At 44.2% G+C, this 15673-nt stretch overlaps 1 protein-coding gene and 1 long non-coding RNA gene across 4 annotated transcripts; one reads left to right on the forward strand and one right to left on the reverse strand.

Annotated features, from left to right (window-relative positions):
• Positions 1-43: 43 nt before the first annotated feature.
• On the forward strand, positions 44-12108 carry LOC135539684 (transcriptional regulator QRICH1-like). Its single transcript, XM_064965723.1, has 12 exons — positions 44-322; positions 1442-1717; positions 1953-2033; positions 2241-2345; positions 2460-3581; positions 4586-4745; positions 4978-5132; positions 7201-7315; positions 7525-7633; positions 8613-8773; positions 9031-9121; positions 9278-12108. Exons 2-12 carry the CDS (start codon positions 1472-1474, stop codon positions 9465-9467), a joined length of 2535 nt encoding a protein of 844 aa, XP_064821795.1. The 5' UTR covers positions 44-322; positions 1442-1471; the 3' UTR covers positions 9468-12108.
• On the reverse strand, positions 12003-15624 carry LOC135539685 (uncharacterized). Of its 3 annotated transcripts, none has more exons than XR_010455659.1 (3): positions 14480-15624; positions 13604-14113; positions 12003-12477 (listed from the first exon to the last, which is right to left on the reverse strand). It is a non-coding gene; the product is annotated as an uncharacterized LOC135539685 (long non-coding RNA). The 3 variants fall into 3 exon arrangements; XR_010455658.1 differs by having other exon boundaries at positions 13604-13785; positions 14026-15624; XR_010455657.1 differs by having other exon boundaries at positions 13604-15624.
• Between the last annotated feature and the right edge of the window lie 49 nt (positions 15625-15673).

Consider the following 15673-nt stretch of genomic DNA (forward strand, 5'->3'; position numbering starts at 1 on the left):
GTCTCGGGGGCACGCGATGCTCGTTCCCGTAAATATGAAATGTGTCGTTACCTAGCCTTTGCAAGTGGAGAATTTGCGGTGTAGCCGAATGAGCGTCGCGACCTCCTCGCTCTGTCTGATGCGGCGGTTGAGTGTCACAGAAGTCCGAGGATTCACGTTGTTCCATCGGGCCTACTTCCATAATTCTCTCTGTATTGATGAAATACTTTCCTCTGAATAGTTAGACAAATATTATCGCCAAACGCTCAGAATTCTGCTGGAGAAACTGTGGGCGAGACAAATTTGTGTGGATTTCCCCCATATTGTTCTCATCGAAAGCAGGGTAAATATTGCTTAAATACTCACACGACGTAGCAAGCTAGCAAGCTAACGTTATGATATTGTTTAGTTGGCTAGCTAGCTGTTTAAATTCATAATTCTTGAAATTTATTCCATCGTTATAAAATGAAGACTTTACAAATGTCATTTGGAACGCAATTTACTTGGAGTTTATCGCGTTTTATTTTTGAACGCCGTGTCTTGGCGGAACGGAGGGGTTTTGGTTTTATTTAAGGTAGCATGGGAAGATGCACTGGTAGCTAGTTAGCCAGCTAACGTTAGCAACTTGCTAGCTAGCTATTATAGAATACATAGCACAAGTTGCACGTATATCTATCACTCAGGCAATTTATTCGTTGTTGAAATGTTAACTTTAATCAGATTGTGGAATAATTGTAGCTAGCTGAACTTTGCAGCTAGAAATAGACAAAAAAACATAAGCAAAAGTAATCATGTGATATATGGCAAATGATAGAGGCTGATGGCTCTTTACACTGCCCCAGTAATACATGTAACTAGCTAGCTAATCATTACATCATAGTAATAATAACGATCATATTTGTTTCATAGACAGATACTGTATACCACAACCAATGATGTATACGTCATTGACCACAACAGCATATTGCCTTTTTGGGACAGTGTTCAGAACATAGTGCCAGGTGATCAGATGGCGTAATAATTGGTTCAAAGTTCGTCAAGGAAAGGGGTTTGCCTGTACGCTTTGGCCCCATCTCGCTTCACCTTCCCCTCTAATGCAAACAGTTAGGTAGCTTGGCCATTAAATGTATACTAGACTTTGAGATGTTAGGCTGTACTGATGACAGGGGCTGTAGTCTTAATTGATACCAGAGTTAAATGGCATGCCGTCCTGAGCTGTGATGCTGTATGGGTGTGTGAACAATTGCTGCATTCAAAACAACTGGGTACTCAGAGAAAAACAACCTCCAACTGGGAAAATCTTTTGAAGGGTCATCCAACTTGGAATTCCAAGTCGGGAACTCGGGCATTTTTCTAAAGCTCAGACTTTCCAACCTGAAGATCACTGACCTCATGATTTTACCTAGTTTTTTTCTTAGTTCCCAGTTGTCTTGAACGCATCGTATGTCCCCTCCTTCCTCAGAAGGTGCCGTGGAGGGCATAGTGACTTGTCATGAACGAGCCCGTAGAGAGCGGTGTAGTCTCGTTTGACGAGTACGTGCGTCAGAAGGCCCGCAGTGTGCCCCAGCACCGTATGAAGGAGTTCCTGGAGTCTCTGGCCAACAAGGGCCCCGAGGCACTGCAGGAGTTCAGCCAGCAGGACGGTGACACCACCACAATGGTGTACCAGCAGGGGGGCAACTGTGTCTACACAGACAGCACTGAGGTGGCTGGCTCGCTGCTGGAGCTGGCCTGTCCGGTAAGAGGAGAGACCTTATGTGGTTCCTCCAATAGTTCAGTTATTTTGAATACACCTCAGGCTGCGTTTGTGCCCATTACCCTCATCTAGTCTATATACTTTGAAGAACAGATCACTTTAATAAATTGAGAGTAAAGCCCAACTCATACTTCAACATTGGTACTACCTATCTTATTGCTGCTATCATTGTCTCCTTTGCTCTGTGATTGATTGATTTTCTCCTGTGGATGAACAGGTGCAGGTGAACTCTGCACAGATCTCACCCCAGATGGCTGCTGGTGTGCACCAGGGGTCTGAGCAGCAGATACAAGTACAGGTGAGGCCTGTACTTGTATTCCCACTCAATTATTTTCCAGACTGGACTGAATGGCCTTCTTATCGACATCCAGGGCCTATAACCAAAAGGATCAGTTGAAAATGCAGTAGTCGGAAACACATCCTCAGCCATGTGGCATGTAACACATGGTGGATGTGACAGAAGTGTATGATGCACTGTGTTTATTCTCCTTACATCTGTGGTCAGGTGCAGATCCAGGGACAGCAGGGCCAGACGGTGGACCTCCAGGGCATCCCCACAGCAGCACAGCTGGTCCAGCAAGGAGAGCTCACAGAGGAGCAGCACCAGCAGGTACACATGTAGCACTCTGCATTATTGAGTACACACACTCACCCCATGTCCTTTACTAACCAGATAATTGGTTTTGTATACACCAGGCTCAGGTATTTGTTCTGTGGCTTTCAGATCCAGGCCCAGTTGGTGGCAGCAGTGTCAGGAGGTCAACAGATTAGACTACAAAGCGGTCAACAAATCCAGCATATTCAACTACAAGGGGGTCAGCAAATTCAGCTCCAAGGAGGCCAACACATCCAGCTTCAAGGGGACTTACAGGGTGGCCAACAGATCCAACTTCAAGGGGGTCAGCAGATCCAACTTCAAGGGGGTCAGCAGATCCAACTTCAAGGGGGTCAGCAGATCCAACTTCAAGGGGGTCAGCAGATCCAACTTCAAGGGGGTCAGCAGATCCAACTTCAAGGGGGTCAGCAGATCCAACTTCAAGGGGGTCAGCACATCCAACTTCAAGGGGGTCAACACATCCAACTTCAAGGGGGGCAACAAATCCAGCTACAAGGTGGGCAACAAATCCAGCACATTCAGCTACCAGGTGGTCAACATATTCAACTACAGGGTGGGCAGCAGATCCAGTTCCAGACAGTGGAGGCCATGTCTCCTCAGCAACAGCAGGGCTCTCCCCGGGAGGCAGAGAGGAGGGCGGGTACCAGCGTCCTCCAACCTGCCAAGAAGCGCAAGGTGGACGTCCCCATCCAGGTGTCGTACTCCCTCCCTCAGGGCCAGCAGGGCCAGCAGGTGGTCCTGGCCCTCCCCCAGGGGCAGGGGCAGCAACAGCAGTTCCTGTCCCTCCGGCCCGACCTGCTTACTGTGGACAGCACCCACCTGTACAGCACCACAGGTACCATCACAGGCCCTGCCGGGGAGACCTGGACCATCCCTGTGTACTCCGGGGGGCAGCAGGGGGGCGTGCATCACATCGCCATCCCCCAGGAGGCTTACAACACAATGCAGGTGTCCTCCTCTGGTCACCACGACAACAAGGACAATAGGGTGGCCCACTCCTCGTCGTCGGGGACTGGGTCCGTCCAGTCGGGCACCACGGTGTCAGTCTCCGAGACGACGACAAACGACGAAGTGGTGCAGACGCTTTTCCCGGCGCAGTTCATGAACGGGAACATCCACGGCCCTGTGGTGGTGCAGACGGTGGGAGGGGCTTACAACGCCACGCAGCAGCTCCACATCTGGGACCCCCAGCAGCAGCACGAACACCAAGAGCAACAACTCCACCTACAGGTCAGAACAGGACCTACATTACCTTTGTCTTTGACTCCGATTCCAAGGTTTTCCACAACAATGACATACATTTAGGCTGTAGTCTCACCCAGTTAAGAAGGGGATGATTGGCTTGACTAGTGTAACACTTCAGCCTATTGTGGTGTTTTGGAAGCAAATTTCCATGTCAAATTTCCATGTCACTAGTTAAATGTCCGAGTGACTCGGCGGTCTAAGGCACTGCATCTCAGTGCAAGAGGCGTCACTGCAGTCACTGGTTCAAATCCAGTCTGCGTCACATCCGGCCGTGATTGGGAGTCCCATAGTGCGGCGCACAATTGGGCCGGGTTAGGCCGTCATTGTAAATAATAATTTGTTCTTAACTGACTAGTTTACTTTTTTTAATTTTAATTTTATTTGATTTTTTTACCCCTTTTTCTCCCCGATTTCGTGGTATTCAATTGTTGTAGTAGCTACTATCTTGTCTCATTGCTACAACTCCCGTACGTGCTCGGGAGAGACGAAGGTTAAAAGTCATGCTTCCTCCGATACACAACCCAACCAGCCGCACTGCTTCTTAACACAGCGCACATCCAACCAAAAAGCCAGCCGCACCAATGTGCCGGAGGAAACACCGTGTACCTGGCAACCTTGGTTAGCGCGCACTGCACCCGTCCCGCCACAGGAGTCACTGGTGCGCGATGAGACAAGGACATCCCTACCGACCAAGCACTCCCTAACCCGGACGATGCTAGGCCAATTGTGCGTTGCCCCACGGACCTCCCGGCACGAACCCAGAGTCTCTGATGGCACAGCTGGTGCTGCAGTACAGCGCCCTTAACCACTGCGCCACCCGGGAGGCCCCTCGTTTACATTTTTTAAAAGTGTTTGTGTAGAAATATCCAGTAATTTTGTGTGTGGAATTTCTTTTCTACAATGAAGTCAACTCACAGGGTAAACCACAAATCGAAGACGCATGGTGGTGTGCGTGTTAACATTTTAACTTCCTGTGTGTCCCCCTGCAGGGTCATGTGGAGTCAGAGTCACAGGTGGAGGCCCCCCAGGAGCTGCTGCTGCCTGTCTCCCTGAAGCCTGAGGAGGGCATGGACGTGTGGCGCCTCTGGGTCCAGCGCAAGAACACAGAGCTGGACAAGGACGAGCAGAACAAGCTGGCGCCCATCGGACGTGAGTCAACACAACACAGACTCCCACTCACTCATTAAACCGCCCTCTCCAAGTATGTTTACTTATCTCTTTTATCCTCTCCTTCCTGTCTGTCTTGTTGGTTTGATTCCCGAATACTGAATAAATTCCACTCTGAATATTGACAGTTCTCTTAGTTGGAGTGTGGATAAAAACGTCATCTAAATGACCATATTCATCTGGCCTTTTTCTCTCCCCGTGTTTCTCTGTGCAGGTCGTCAGGCACTGCGCTTCCAGGAGGACCTGGTGTCGAGTGCGGTGGCTGAGCTCAACGTGGCTCTGGCCCTTATGACCCAAGAGGCCCGGGGGTTGGAAGGAGAACAGTTTGAGCCTGATGCCCTCTACTACATCTTCCTGTGTATACAGAAGGTACATGTACCACTACTACACACACTCTCTCAATGGAATTCACATATCCGTACAGAAAGGATGCATTTTCACTGACATCCTCAATACACACACACACACAGACAGTTGTGGGCAAAAGTACCCAATTGTCATATTTGAGTAAAGTAAATATATCTTAATGGAAAATTAGTATTTGGTTTTAAATGTACTTAAGTATCAAACGTACGTATAATCTTCTTATGGCTTAGATCCCGCTAACTGGATCAATATGACAACAGCCAGTGAAAGTGCAGGGTGCCAAATTCAAAACAACAAAAAATTCCTCAAACATACAAGTATTTTACACCATTTTAAAGATAAACTTGTTTATCATCGAAGGCTTTACGAGGAAAGTACACCATACGATTATGTTAGGTCAGTACCTAGTCACAGAAAAACACAGCCATTTTTCCAGCCAAAGAGAGGAGTCACAAAAAGCAGAAATAGAGAGAATTAATCACTAACCTTTGATCTTCATCAGATGACACTCATAGGACTTCATGTTACACAATACATGTATGTTTTGTTCGATAAAGTTCATATTTATATCCAAAAATCTGTTTAAATTGGCGCGTTACATTCAGTAATGTTTTGCTTCTAAAACATCCAGTGATTTTGCAGAGAGCCACATCAATTTACAGAAATACTCATCAAAAATGTTGAAAATACTAGTGTTCACTTCATATTATGCATAAACTTCTCCTTAATGCAACCGCTGTGTCAGATTTCCAAAAAACTTTAAAGAAAAGGCACACCATGCAATAATCTGTGTACGGCGCTCAGACACAAAAACAAGCCATACAGATATCCGCCATGTTGTGGAGTCAACAGAAGTCAGAAATAGCATTATAAATATTCACTTACCTTTGATGATCTTCATCAGAATGCACTCCCAGGAATCCCAGTTCCACAATAAATGTTTGATAAAGTCCATAATTTATGTCCAAATACCTCCTTTTGTTCGCGCCTTGAGTTCACAAATCCAGGCCAGATGAAAAGTCAAAAAATTCCATTACAGTTTGTAGAAACATGTCAAATGACGTATAGAATCAATCTTTAGGATGTTTTTAACGTAAATCTTCAATCATGTTTCAACCGGAGAATTCCTTTGTCTTTAGAATTGCAATGGAACGCAGGTCGCTCTCACGGGAGCTAGCCTGAATGAGCTCATGGCACTCTGCCAGACCCCTGACTCAATCGGCTCTCATTCCCCCCTCCTTCACAGTAGAAGCCTCAAACAAGGTTCTAAAGACTGTTGACATCTAGTTGAAGTATTAGGAAGTGCAATATGACCCCATAGACACTGTATATTCGATAGGCAATGATTTTGAAAAACTACAAACCTCAGATTTCCCACTTCCTGGTTGGATATTTTTCTCAGGTTATTGCCTGCCATATGAGTTCTGTTATACTCACAGACATCATTCAAACCATTTTAGAAACTTCAGAGTGTTTTCTATCCAAATCTAGTAATAATATGCATATATTAGCAACTGGGCACCTTATTCATCCAAGCTACTCAATACTGCCCCCAGCCATGAGAAGATAAATCATTTCACATTCCTTATATTAAGCAAACAAGATGGCCCCTTTAAAAAAATTAAATGTATTTGTATTTTTTAATAAATGATTTACCGATAGCCAGTGGCACACTCCAACACTCAAGACATCATTCACAAACAAAGCATTTGTGTTGAGTGAATCCACATGATCAGAGGCAGTAGGGATGACCAGGGTTGTTCTCTTGAAGTGAGTGAATTGGACCATTTTCCTGTACTGCTTAGCATTCAAAATGTAATGAGTACTTTTGGGTGTTGGGAGAATGTATGGAGTAAAAAGTATCATTATTTTCTTCAGTAATGTAGTAAAGTAAAAGTTGTCAAAAATATAAATAGTAAAGTACAGATACACCAACAAACAACTTATGTAGTACCTTAAGGTATTTTTACTCAAGCACTTTACACCACTGCCCACACAATACAAGATACTGACTGAAGTGTATTACAGTTGACTGAGGTTGTTAATGCCGTTCTCTAATTTCTGCTGGCAGTACCTCTTTGAAAATGGACGGGTGGATGATATTTTCTCTGACCAGTACTACACACGCTTCTCCCAGTGGTTACACAAAGCCCTGGATGAGTGGAGGCCTGTCATCCATCCACTAGGTAAGATACAATCGGTTTCTGTTTCCGGGTGTAAATTCAAGAGAGAGTATGGGGAAGAAACCGCTAAAGACCTAAGGGTCAAAATGTTGTAAAAAATAAATGAAAGCAAGTCTGTTTTTGTGACTTCCATACCTGAGTACATTTCTGTGTTTTGGGCTGTCTCTTGAGAGGAGAATGTATGGTGATTGGCCACTGCTCTCTCCTCCCAGGGTACATCATTCCCAGTCACGTGACAGAGGAGATGCTGTGGGAGTGTAAACAGCTGGGTGCCCACTCACCAGCCACGCTGCTCACAACACTCATGTTCTTCAACACTAAGTGAGTCATACTGGACACATGATTCTTATTTCATACTCATTGTACTAATGTCTCCTGTTCACCCAATAGACTTGTGGGTCATTCCATTGGATTTCAATTGCTTTTTGACCGCACCCCTTTTGATTTGAATGAAACCTTCCATGCATATTTGTCCCAAGTGCTCAGAAAGTAACTTTTTGGACCTGAATGCCAAATCATTAATGCTCGACGTTGACCCATTTTGCATACCCCACCTTGCCACGAGACATCCGTCTTCATCACTGGAACAGATAAACGCTTAACTTTGATATAATTTAAAAGCTTACAGACACACGGTTGTCAGAATATTTTCTTGTTTCTGAAATTTAAATAAAATGTATATGCATATGTTGTAATTTTAGATTATTTTTTACATAATCTGAAGTGTTTGTTGTGCCCGCCTACTGTTGAAACACGGCATGCTCTTGAATACAGGGTGGCTGTCATGATTTGTGTATGTCTGTTAATTGGAGATGCATTGTTTTTTTTAAATAATATTTTTTTTTTAACTTTAATATTAATTTTCAAAATATTCAACATTTTATGCAAGAAATTATAAAATGGTAAATTGTTTGTAAACTTTAAAATTATATTCAACTCAAATGTTTCTTTTCCAGTGACGAAGACATGGATGTGTCATGGTGTGGTATGCAAAATGGCTCGACTTTGAGTTCCTCCATCTCCGAAATGTTTTGAAAAAAGTTACTTTCTGACCACTTCTTCCATGGGCAAATACACATAGAACGTTTCGTTCAAATCCAAGGTGGTGCGATTGAAATTAAATGGAATGACCCTTGTACTTGCTAAATCACAATATAATTGTAATCCTTTGTAGCATTCATGTGATCAGGCCTATTGGCTGCTGTTTTGATGGATGCAGGGTAGCTGATGTGTATGAATGCCGGGTTTTGTCTGTTGCGTGTGTGTGTGTTTTTGTGTTAAACGATCCTCTCTCCTGTAGGTATTTCCGTCTAACAACGGTAGAGCAGCACATGAAGGTGGCCTTCTCCAAAGTGCTGAGGCACACAAAGAAGAACCCGTCCAACCCAAAGGATAAGAGCACCAGTATCCGCTATCTGAAGGGCCATGGGCCCTTAGGAACACACCATGCAGGGCAGAAAGGTAAAGTCATCTTTAGAGTTCATAATAAATACAAATTAAGCTTTATATATTTTAGTTAGACTGGATCTCCATTTTCCCAGTCACCGACTAACTGATATTGGTCAGCTATGTGTTCCATACATTCAAAACTTTCCCTTTGGGGCAAATTCTTTGCGCCTCTCTGACCGACCTAAGTTTGTCAACATTATGAGGTCCATAATCCCCATCACTACTTGCTGATGATCACCTCTGACCTCTGTGATGTTTGAACTTTGCAGTGACCGATGACATGTATGAGGAGCAGGCTGAGGATCCTGAGAACCCTCTGCGATGCCCAATTAAGCTGTATGATTTTTACCTCTTCAAATGGTGAGTAATAACCCCCCCCCCCCCCCGACATATCTAGTCGCTAAGAGGATGCCTTTTCCATGGTGTTAAATACACACCAGAACATCAACTTCTACTGGAGCTCTTTGATGCATTTCTAATGACCCAATCAACGTCTAACCCTCCCGTCTCGCTCAGTCCCCAGAGTGCTAAGGGGCGTAACGACGCGTACTACCTGACGCCAGAGCCCGTCGTGGCGCCCAACAGTCCCATATGGTACTCCACTCAGCCAATCACGAGTGAGCAGGTGGAGCACATGCTCACGCGCATCATCATGGTGCGGGAGATCCAGGAGGCCATCGCCATGTCGTCGGCCAGCATGCACTGAGCAGGGGAGGGGAGGAGGAACTGAAATGGACACACTAACCCCCGAAATCAGCCTTCCTCTCTCTCAAGCGTTCCTCTTTGTGGTACCTCCTTCACTCAGTAACTAACTCTAAGGACCTCCAGTGGCCTCAGTCTCAACCCATCACACCTGCCAACCATAGGAGTGGGGGAGCGATCGGTAGTGTTTACAGAGTGGACTTATGGGCCTTTTTTTAAGGAATAGACTCCTGCGTTTATTCATCTAATGGCAGTTCAATGGCAGTTATGTCACCCTCAATGCTGTTATCTTTTTGGGGATGGTCACACGTGTACGTAAGCCACCACTTCACCTAACCCCCCACCTCACTTCACCATAGAATTGTTTCCTGGACTGACGAGACGAGTGAGATGGATTTTGACAAAGTCACTAAATCAGAGCTCATCATGTACTCCTGTAGGCTGTTGCAGCCCCCAATAAAGATGAAATGGTCAGAAATGGATGGTGAAATATCGGATATATATTCAGCCATATAAATATATTATACACATAATGACTTCAGAAAGTATTCGTACCCCTTGACTTAGTCCACATTTTGTTACAGCCTGAATTACAACTTTTTTCTTTTTTATCTCACCCTTCTACACACAATACCCCATAATGACAAAGTGGAAACATGTTTTTAGAAATGTTTGCCCATTTATTGAAAATTAAATACAGAAATATCTCATTTACATAAGTATTCACACCCGAGTCAATACTTTTTCTAGGCACCTTTGGCTGTGGTTACAGCCGAGGGTCTTTCTGGGTAAAAGGCGCTGCGTGGTCAAGCCATACAGCATTTACTGCGACGCGACCTCCGCAGAAGTCAGAACAAACATACTTTTTGGTCTTTTTACTTTCTGTTGTCAAGGAAGTGAGTTTGTGTTTTATACAGGACCTCTCGCCCCCACCTACCGTCAAATCAGTCATGTCAATGCGGAGTCCTCCGCATTGTTAAAACATTTTGAGAGGCGCATAGCGATGCGGTACGGAGCTTGATTTGGCCTCTGCACGCTTCAGGAGACTCCGCCTTAGCATCACACCCTCCATACAAACTCTCTGAACACATTTTCGGATCAAGCGTAATTTGGCTTTAAGTCTTTAAGAGCTTTCCACACCTGGATTGTGCAACATTCGCCCATTGTACTTTTCAAAATCATTCCAGTTCTGTCAAATTGCTGGACAGCCATTTTCAGGTCTTGCGTAGATTTAAGTCCAAACTGTAACTCGGACATTCGGGAACATTCACTGTCTTCTTGGTAAGCCATAACAAATGGGTTGAATACTTATTGACGCATCATATTTCTGCTTTTTAAATATGTAAAAGTTTATAAAAACATAATTACACTTTGACATTGTGTGTGTGTGTGTGTAGGCCAGTGACAAATCTCAATGTAATAATTTTAAATTCAGATTGTTACAATGTGGAAGAAGTCAAGGGGTGTGAATACTTTCTGAAGGCACTGTACACTCCCCTAAGTATTTAGTTGGATAATGATGCTAAAAACCAAAAATGATTAATTTGGCTCTGTATTCCAGCATTTTGGATTTGAGATGAAATGTTTAATTTGAGTGTATTTTCATATGTTTTACTGTTTAGAAATTAAACACTATGTATCTAGTCCCCCCATTTTGAAGGTGTCATAAGTATTTTGACAAATTCACTTGTAGTATTAAAGTAATCAAAATTGTAGTATTTGGTCGCATTCCTAGCATGCAGTGACGACAAACTTCTTGGATGCTTTTGCGGTTTGTTTTGGTTGTGTTTTCAGATTGTTGTGCCCAATAGAAATGAATGGTAAATGTATTGTGACATTTTGGAGTCACTTTTATTGTAAATAAGCTTAAGTTTCCGAACACTTCTACATGAATGTGGCTGCTACCATAATTATGGATAATCATGAATGAATTGTGGATAATGAGTGAGAATGTTTAGGCACAAAGATCATACCCCCAAGACATTTGAACCTCTCACCATGACCAATAAGAGGTTAGCATTTTTGTTGTTGTTGAGGAGCATCGTTCACTCCTCATTATTCAGGATTAATTCATGATTGTCCATAATCATGGTAGCATCCACAATAATGTAGTGTTAAGAAACATATTTTATTCTTACTTACAATAAAAGGTGACTCCAAAATGACACAATACATTTTTCACCATTCCTATTGGGCAAAATATAATCCGAAACACAACCAAACTGCAAATGCATCCACAAGTTTGTAATCACGTATGAAAATACCTTCAAATAAAAGGTGGCATTCTGTACTGTCGCCTCATAACATTTGATGTCATCCAAGATGCTAGGGTATAGGGCCAAATGTACATATTTTAACTTCACTGTCCAAATAAATACGTAGGGGAGTGTATATGGAAATGTACCACATTTAACATGTTAGCCCTCACAGGGACCCTCCTGTGCCTCTTGTCCTCTAAGCTCTCAGGTTCCAGACAGGACAGGAGCCAAGAGCAGAGTGGATTACACACCAACAGACATTTAATGGGAACTCTGCTCACTTTTTTTTTTTTACATGTATTTTTATTGGCATTTATGATCTCCTGTATGTATTGATATTCTAGTGGTGTTGGAGGCTAAATAAGAAAGTCTTTTTTTTCCCCCAAACGTGCCTTTGTACTGTGAATGAGAGTGTGTGGCTTTGTAAGAATTTCAGTCAGGCCTTAGCTCTTGGAACTTGGGACAACCATTAGGTCAAAGGTCACTTGAAGTGATGCCGCTCCGTATTTCTGATTTTAAGAGTCTTCTGTATCCTGTCTGCTCTGCAGAGGAGCCGCTGATGCACCATTCATCCTCTTATCTGGAATGGGGATCTGCAGTCGTAGCAGGGTGCTGGTGGTGAAGTACTTCAGCAGGGGGCAGGACACAGTGACATCACTGGCAGTGTCAGCTGACGTGCGTGCAGGGTTAGGGAAGAAGGCGACGTGCCTTGCTTTGTTTCAATCCCAGGCTCGGTAACAAACCATCCAGCAATTTCTGAAGTAAAAAGAAACAAAGTCCATCATTGCATGCCAGTACAGTTAACTTGACTGGTACCAAAGAGGTCTAAAGCTTAGGCAACACTTTGTTGTAATGCATCTATATTGTGAAGTGGTGTTTAACTAAGGTGGAAGTTTTTGTGGTCCCCAAGGATATGACACCCCAGAGCGTATGCTGGGGTGTGGATCCTCACCCCTATGAGCAGGAGATGGATGGATGAGGCAAGAGACACAGTGAACAGGTTGCTACGCTGGTTCACAAGGTTGTTCAAAAATGGTGCTACTGTTAAAAGGAGCATCGTGTATTCTATGACCTAGGTTAATGTGAGGTATTAGTGTGTAGCAGACCCCTCAACAACACGAAGACTAAAGAACGATCTGTTCTTTTTGAAGGACTTTTTACTGACTCGAGAGTTATGATACAATTCTTCTGATTTGACTCGTTCCGTTTTAAGTCGTTTGAACTGCTGGCTGCAATTAATTCTACAGGAGGATTAATATGCACTCCTCCGTTAACGTGCTCCGGACAGCATTTATCATATATTCTCGCAAGTTCTACACAGCTTTGTAGAACCAAAACATACACAGCCTCTGCTCAACAAACTCGAACTTGAGAATGAATCATTTGGGATGCTGCAGTTCTCAAATAATATTATGCTTCTACCCTCAAGGCAGTCGAGAAATGCGTTCCCCCAAGACACGCTCGCAATCTAGTCGAGTTGCGGCCACGACTCGTTTCAAATGTACAGACATAATCGCAGTTGCATGTCTAGCAATCAACAAATGTACATTGTTTAAAGCACCCTTTTACAAGTCTCAATAACAAATGACAGCTCCAATAAGCCCCTTATGGTGAACGAGAGGGCTTGTAGAATCATTACTATTTTGAATTTTCAGTTCATCATTCGCCGGTAAGCGTGTCCTGCGTTCTCTGAGCATTACTGACTCAAATGAACAAAATTAGTTGAAAGATTTGTTCTTTTGACTGAATGAGTCGAAAATATTAGTCTGTAAAAACACCCGAATTTCCCCCCACTGAATGAAGACCGGTTCCGTGTCATGTTATATAGCAATCAGTTAGGATGTGCGGGGTGACTGCAAAAACAGATGACTTGGAACCACACCAGATTCAATTCTTCAGACGTGTCGCAACCTGTGATGGGCTGGAGCTCCACAAGGCTGCAGCCATTGCTGCTGTCCAGGACGCGTACTGGGTCACTGTCCCCTGGGCCTGCCGATTGGCCGCCTGCACGTTAGTCACTCCCTCGCCGCCGACACTCACCCTGTACACAGGACTCAGGCCTATCTGAGAGGGATTATGGGCCGTTAGGTGTATACAATTACACAATACATTACGTACAAATATAGAATCTATAACAGATGCTAACTTCAAAACCCGAAGGACATCGCAGTATCTGCTGAAAGCCACCGATATAAACATAACAGGAGTTGTGCACTCTACTGTCAATGTGTCACTAGAAGACTACAGCCATTGCCAGCATTTGGTAAGAAGCTTATGATTTATTGTTTGAAAGCAGTTCATTACCTTGAAGTGAGCCTGAGCCCAGGGGAATTCTCTCTCTATGAGGGTTGTCAAATTATCCCCTCAGAGGGAACAGGCCACAGCAGCAATGCTGCATGGGGGAATAGGGGAAAAGGAAGATGACTGAAAGTGTAAGGAAACCAGGAAGTAGCATGAGGTTCAGAGGCTACGTCACTGCTTGTTAGATACTACTGCACTGTTGGAGCTCGGAACACGAGCATTTCACTACACCCGCAATAACGTCTGCTATGTGTATGCAACCCAAAAAATAGATTTGAGGTGTGAATTGAGCTCAAAAACCCTTGGGTCCAGAGCCAGACAGACACATCACCGCTGCTCCAAGAATACTAGGGAGCGAGTTGTCAACAGCAGGGTCATTACAAAAACTCTATGCCATATGATGTGCTGCCTGGGTCCTTATCTTAAAATAAATCTCTAAACACAGACATCCACACACCAGTATTTCCTCTCCACTTGGTGTTTTTTGTGGAGGTTTTGTACATAGTCCAGTGCTTCATCAGTCCTTGCCATCAAGAGTGTCTCTGTTGTCTCCTTGTCCAATCCAAGGCGGACTTCCAGCTGGGAGTGGGGCTCAGCCCTCATGCCAGCCATCACCTTGGCAAGGACTGGAAGACGTCCATGATATTCCTTTGACCCATTTAGGGGGAAGATTATTGGATTTAAATCACAGTGATTTTTGAAAACACTTCAGGGTATTAGGGTATATATACATTTTTTTTTACAAGTGACACTCAAATGAACAATCTCTTTCATTATATAATCCTTGACTGTGTGTTTGACCATATAAGCCTTATGTACCATAATGTAATATGCGTGTAAATACATTGCCTCAACACCCAATACCTTGAGCAGAAGCTCCATATGGCTTATTGATGACAGCGAGCTCTGGGTGTGGGAGAATCAGACCTCTTTGAAGGTGCTTGGCCAGAACGTTGGGGTGAATATTACTCAGCTGCTGAGTGAACTGTCGCAGCTCGATGAACCTCTTTTGGCAGTGGGGACACTTGCCACAATCACATACCAGGCTCCCGAGTGGCGTAGCGGTCTTGCATTGTGCAAGAGGCGTCACTACAGTACCTAGTCCGAATCCAGGCTGTATCACATCCGGCCGCGATTGGGAGTCCCATAGGGCGGCGCACAATGGTCCCAGCGTCGTCCGGGTTTGGCTGGAGTAGGCCGTCATTTGAAATAAGAATTTGCTCTTAACTGGCTTGCCTAGTTAAATTTTAAAAATGCATTAAAAAAATACTAGTCGACTAGCATATGACACCGAGGATAAGGGAGTCTCTTCTGACCCACCACCAGTTGCCTTTCCTTTCTGCTTTTCCAGGCGAATTTTGCGTGAAGGTCGATAGGTCTCAGATTCGGTCTCTTGTCACAGTCAGACCCTGGTGCTGGTGCTCCCCTCGATATGTGAAAAATATTGCTCGTTCTCCCTGAGCGAATTAGCGTTTGACATGTGCTTATAACATCATTATTACAAGTCAGCGTTCCCGTCCTGTAGTTGTTTATGACAACTAGCCTACATGTCGGCTTGTGTCTGAAGCTGAAAACACTGGATGGCGCCATAGTGGTGGTTGATTTCTTCACACCGGAAATTATGTATATTGACTTCCCTTTTTCCAGATTC

This window comes from Oncorhynchus masou, chromosome 5, assembly GCF_036934945.1.
Source record: "Oncorhynchus masou masou isolate Uvic2021 chromosome 5, UVic_Omas_1.1, whole genome shotgun sequence".
Classification (NCBI taxonomy): domain Eukaryota; kingdom Metazoa; phylum Chordata; class Actinopteri; order Salmoniformes; family Salmonidae; genus Oncorhynchus; species Oncorhynchus masou.

Coding starts and splice junctions, on each gene's coding strand:
- LOC135539684 (XM_064965723.1), top strand. CDS start 1,472: ATGAACGAGCCCGTAGAGAGCGGTGTAGTCTCGTTTGACGAGTACGTG. Junction 2,346..2,459: donor CAGAGGAGCAGCACCAGCAG/GTACACATGTAG, acceptor TGTGGCTTTCAG/ATCCAGGCCCAGTTGGTGGC. Junction 4,746..4,977: donor CAAGCTGGCGCCCATCGGAC/GTGAGTCAACAC, acceptor TTCTCTGTGCAG/GTCGTCAGGCACTGCGCTTC.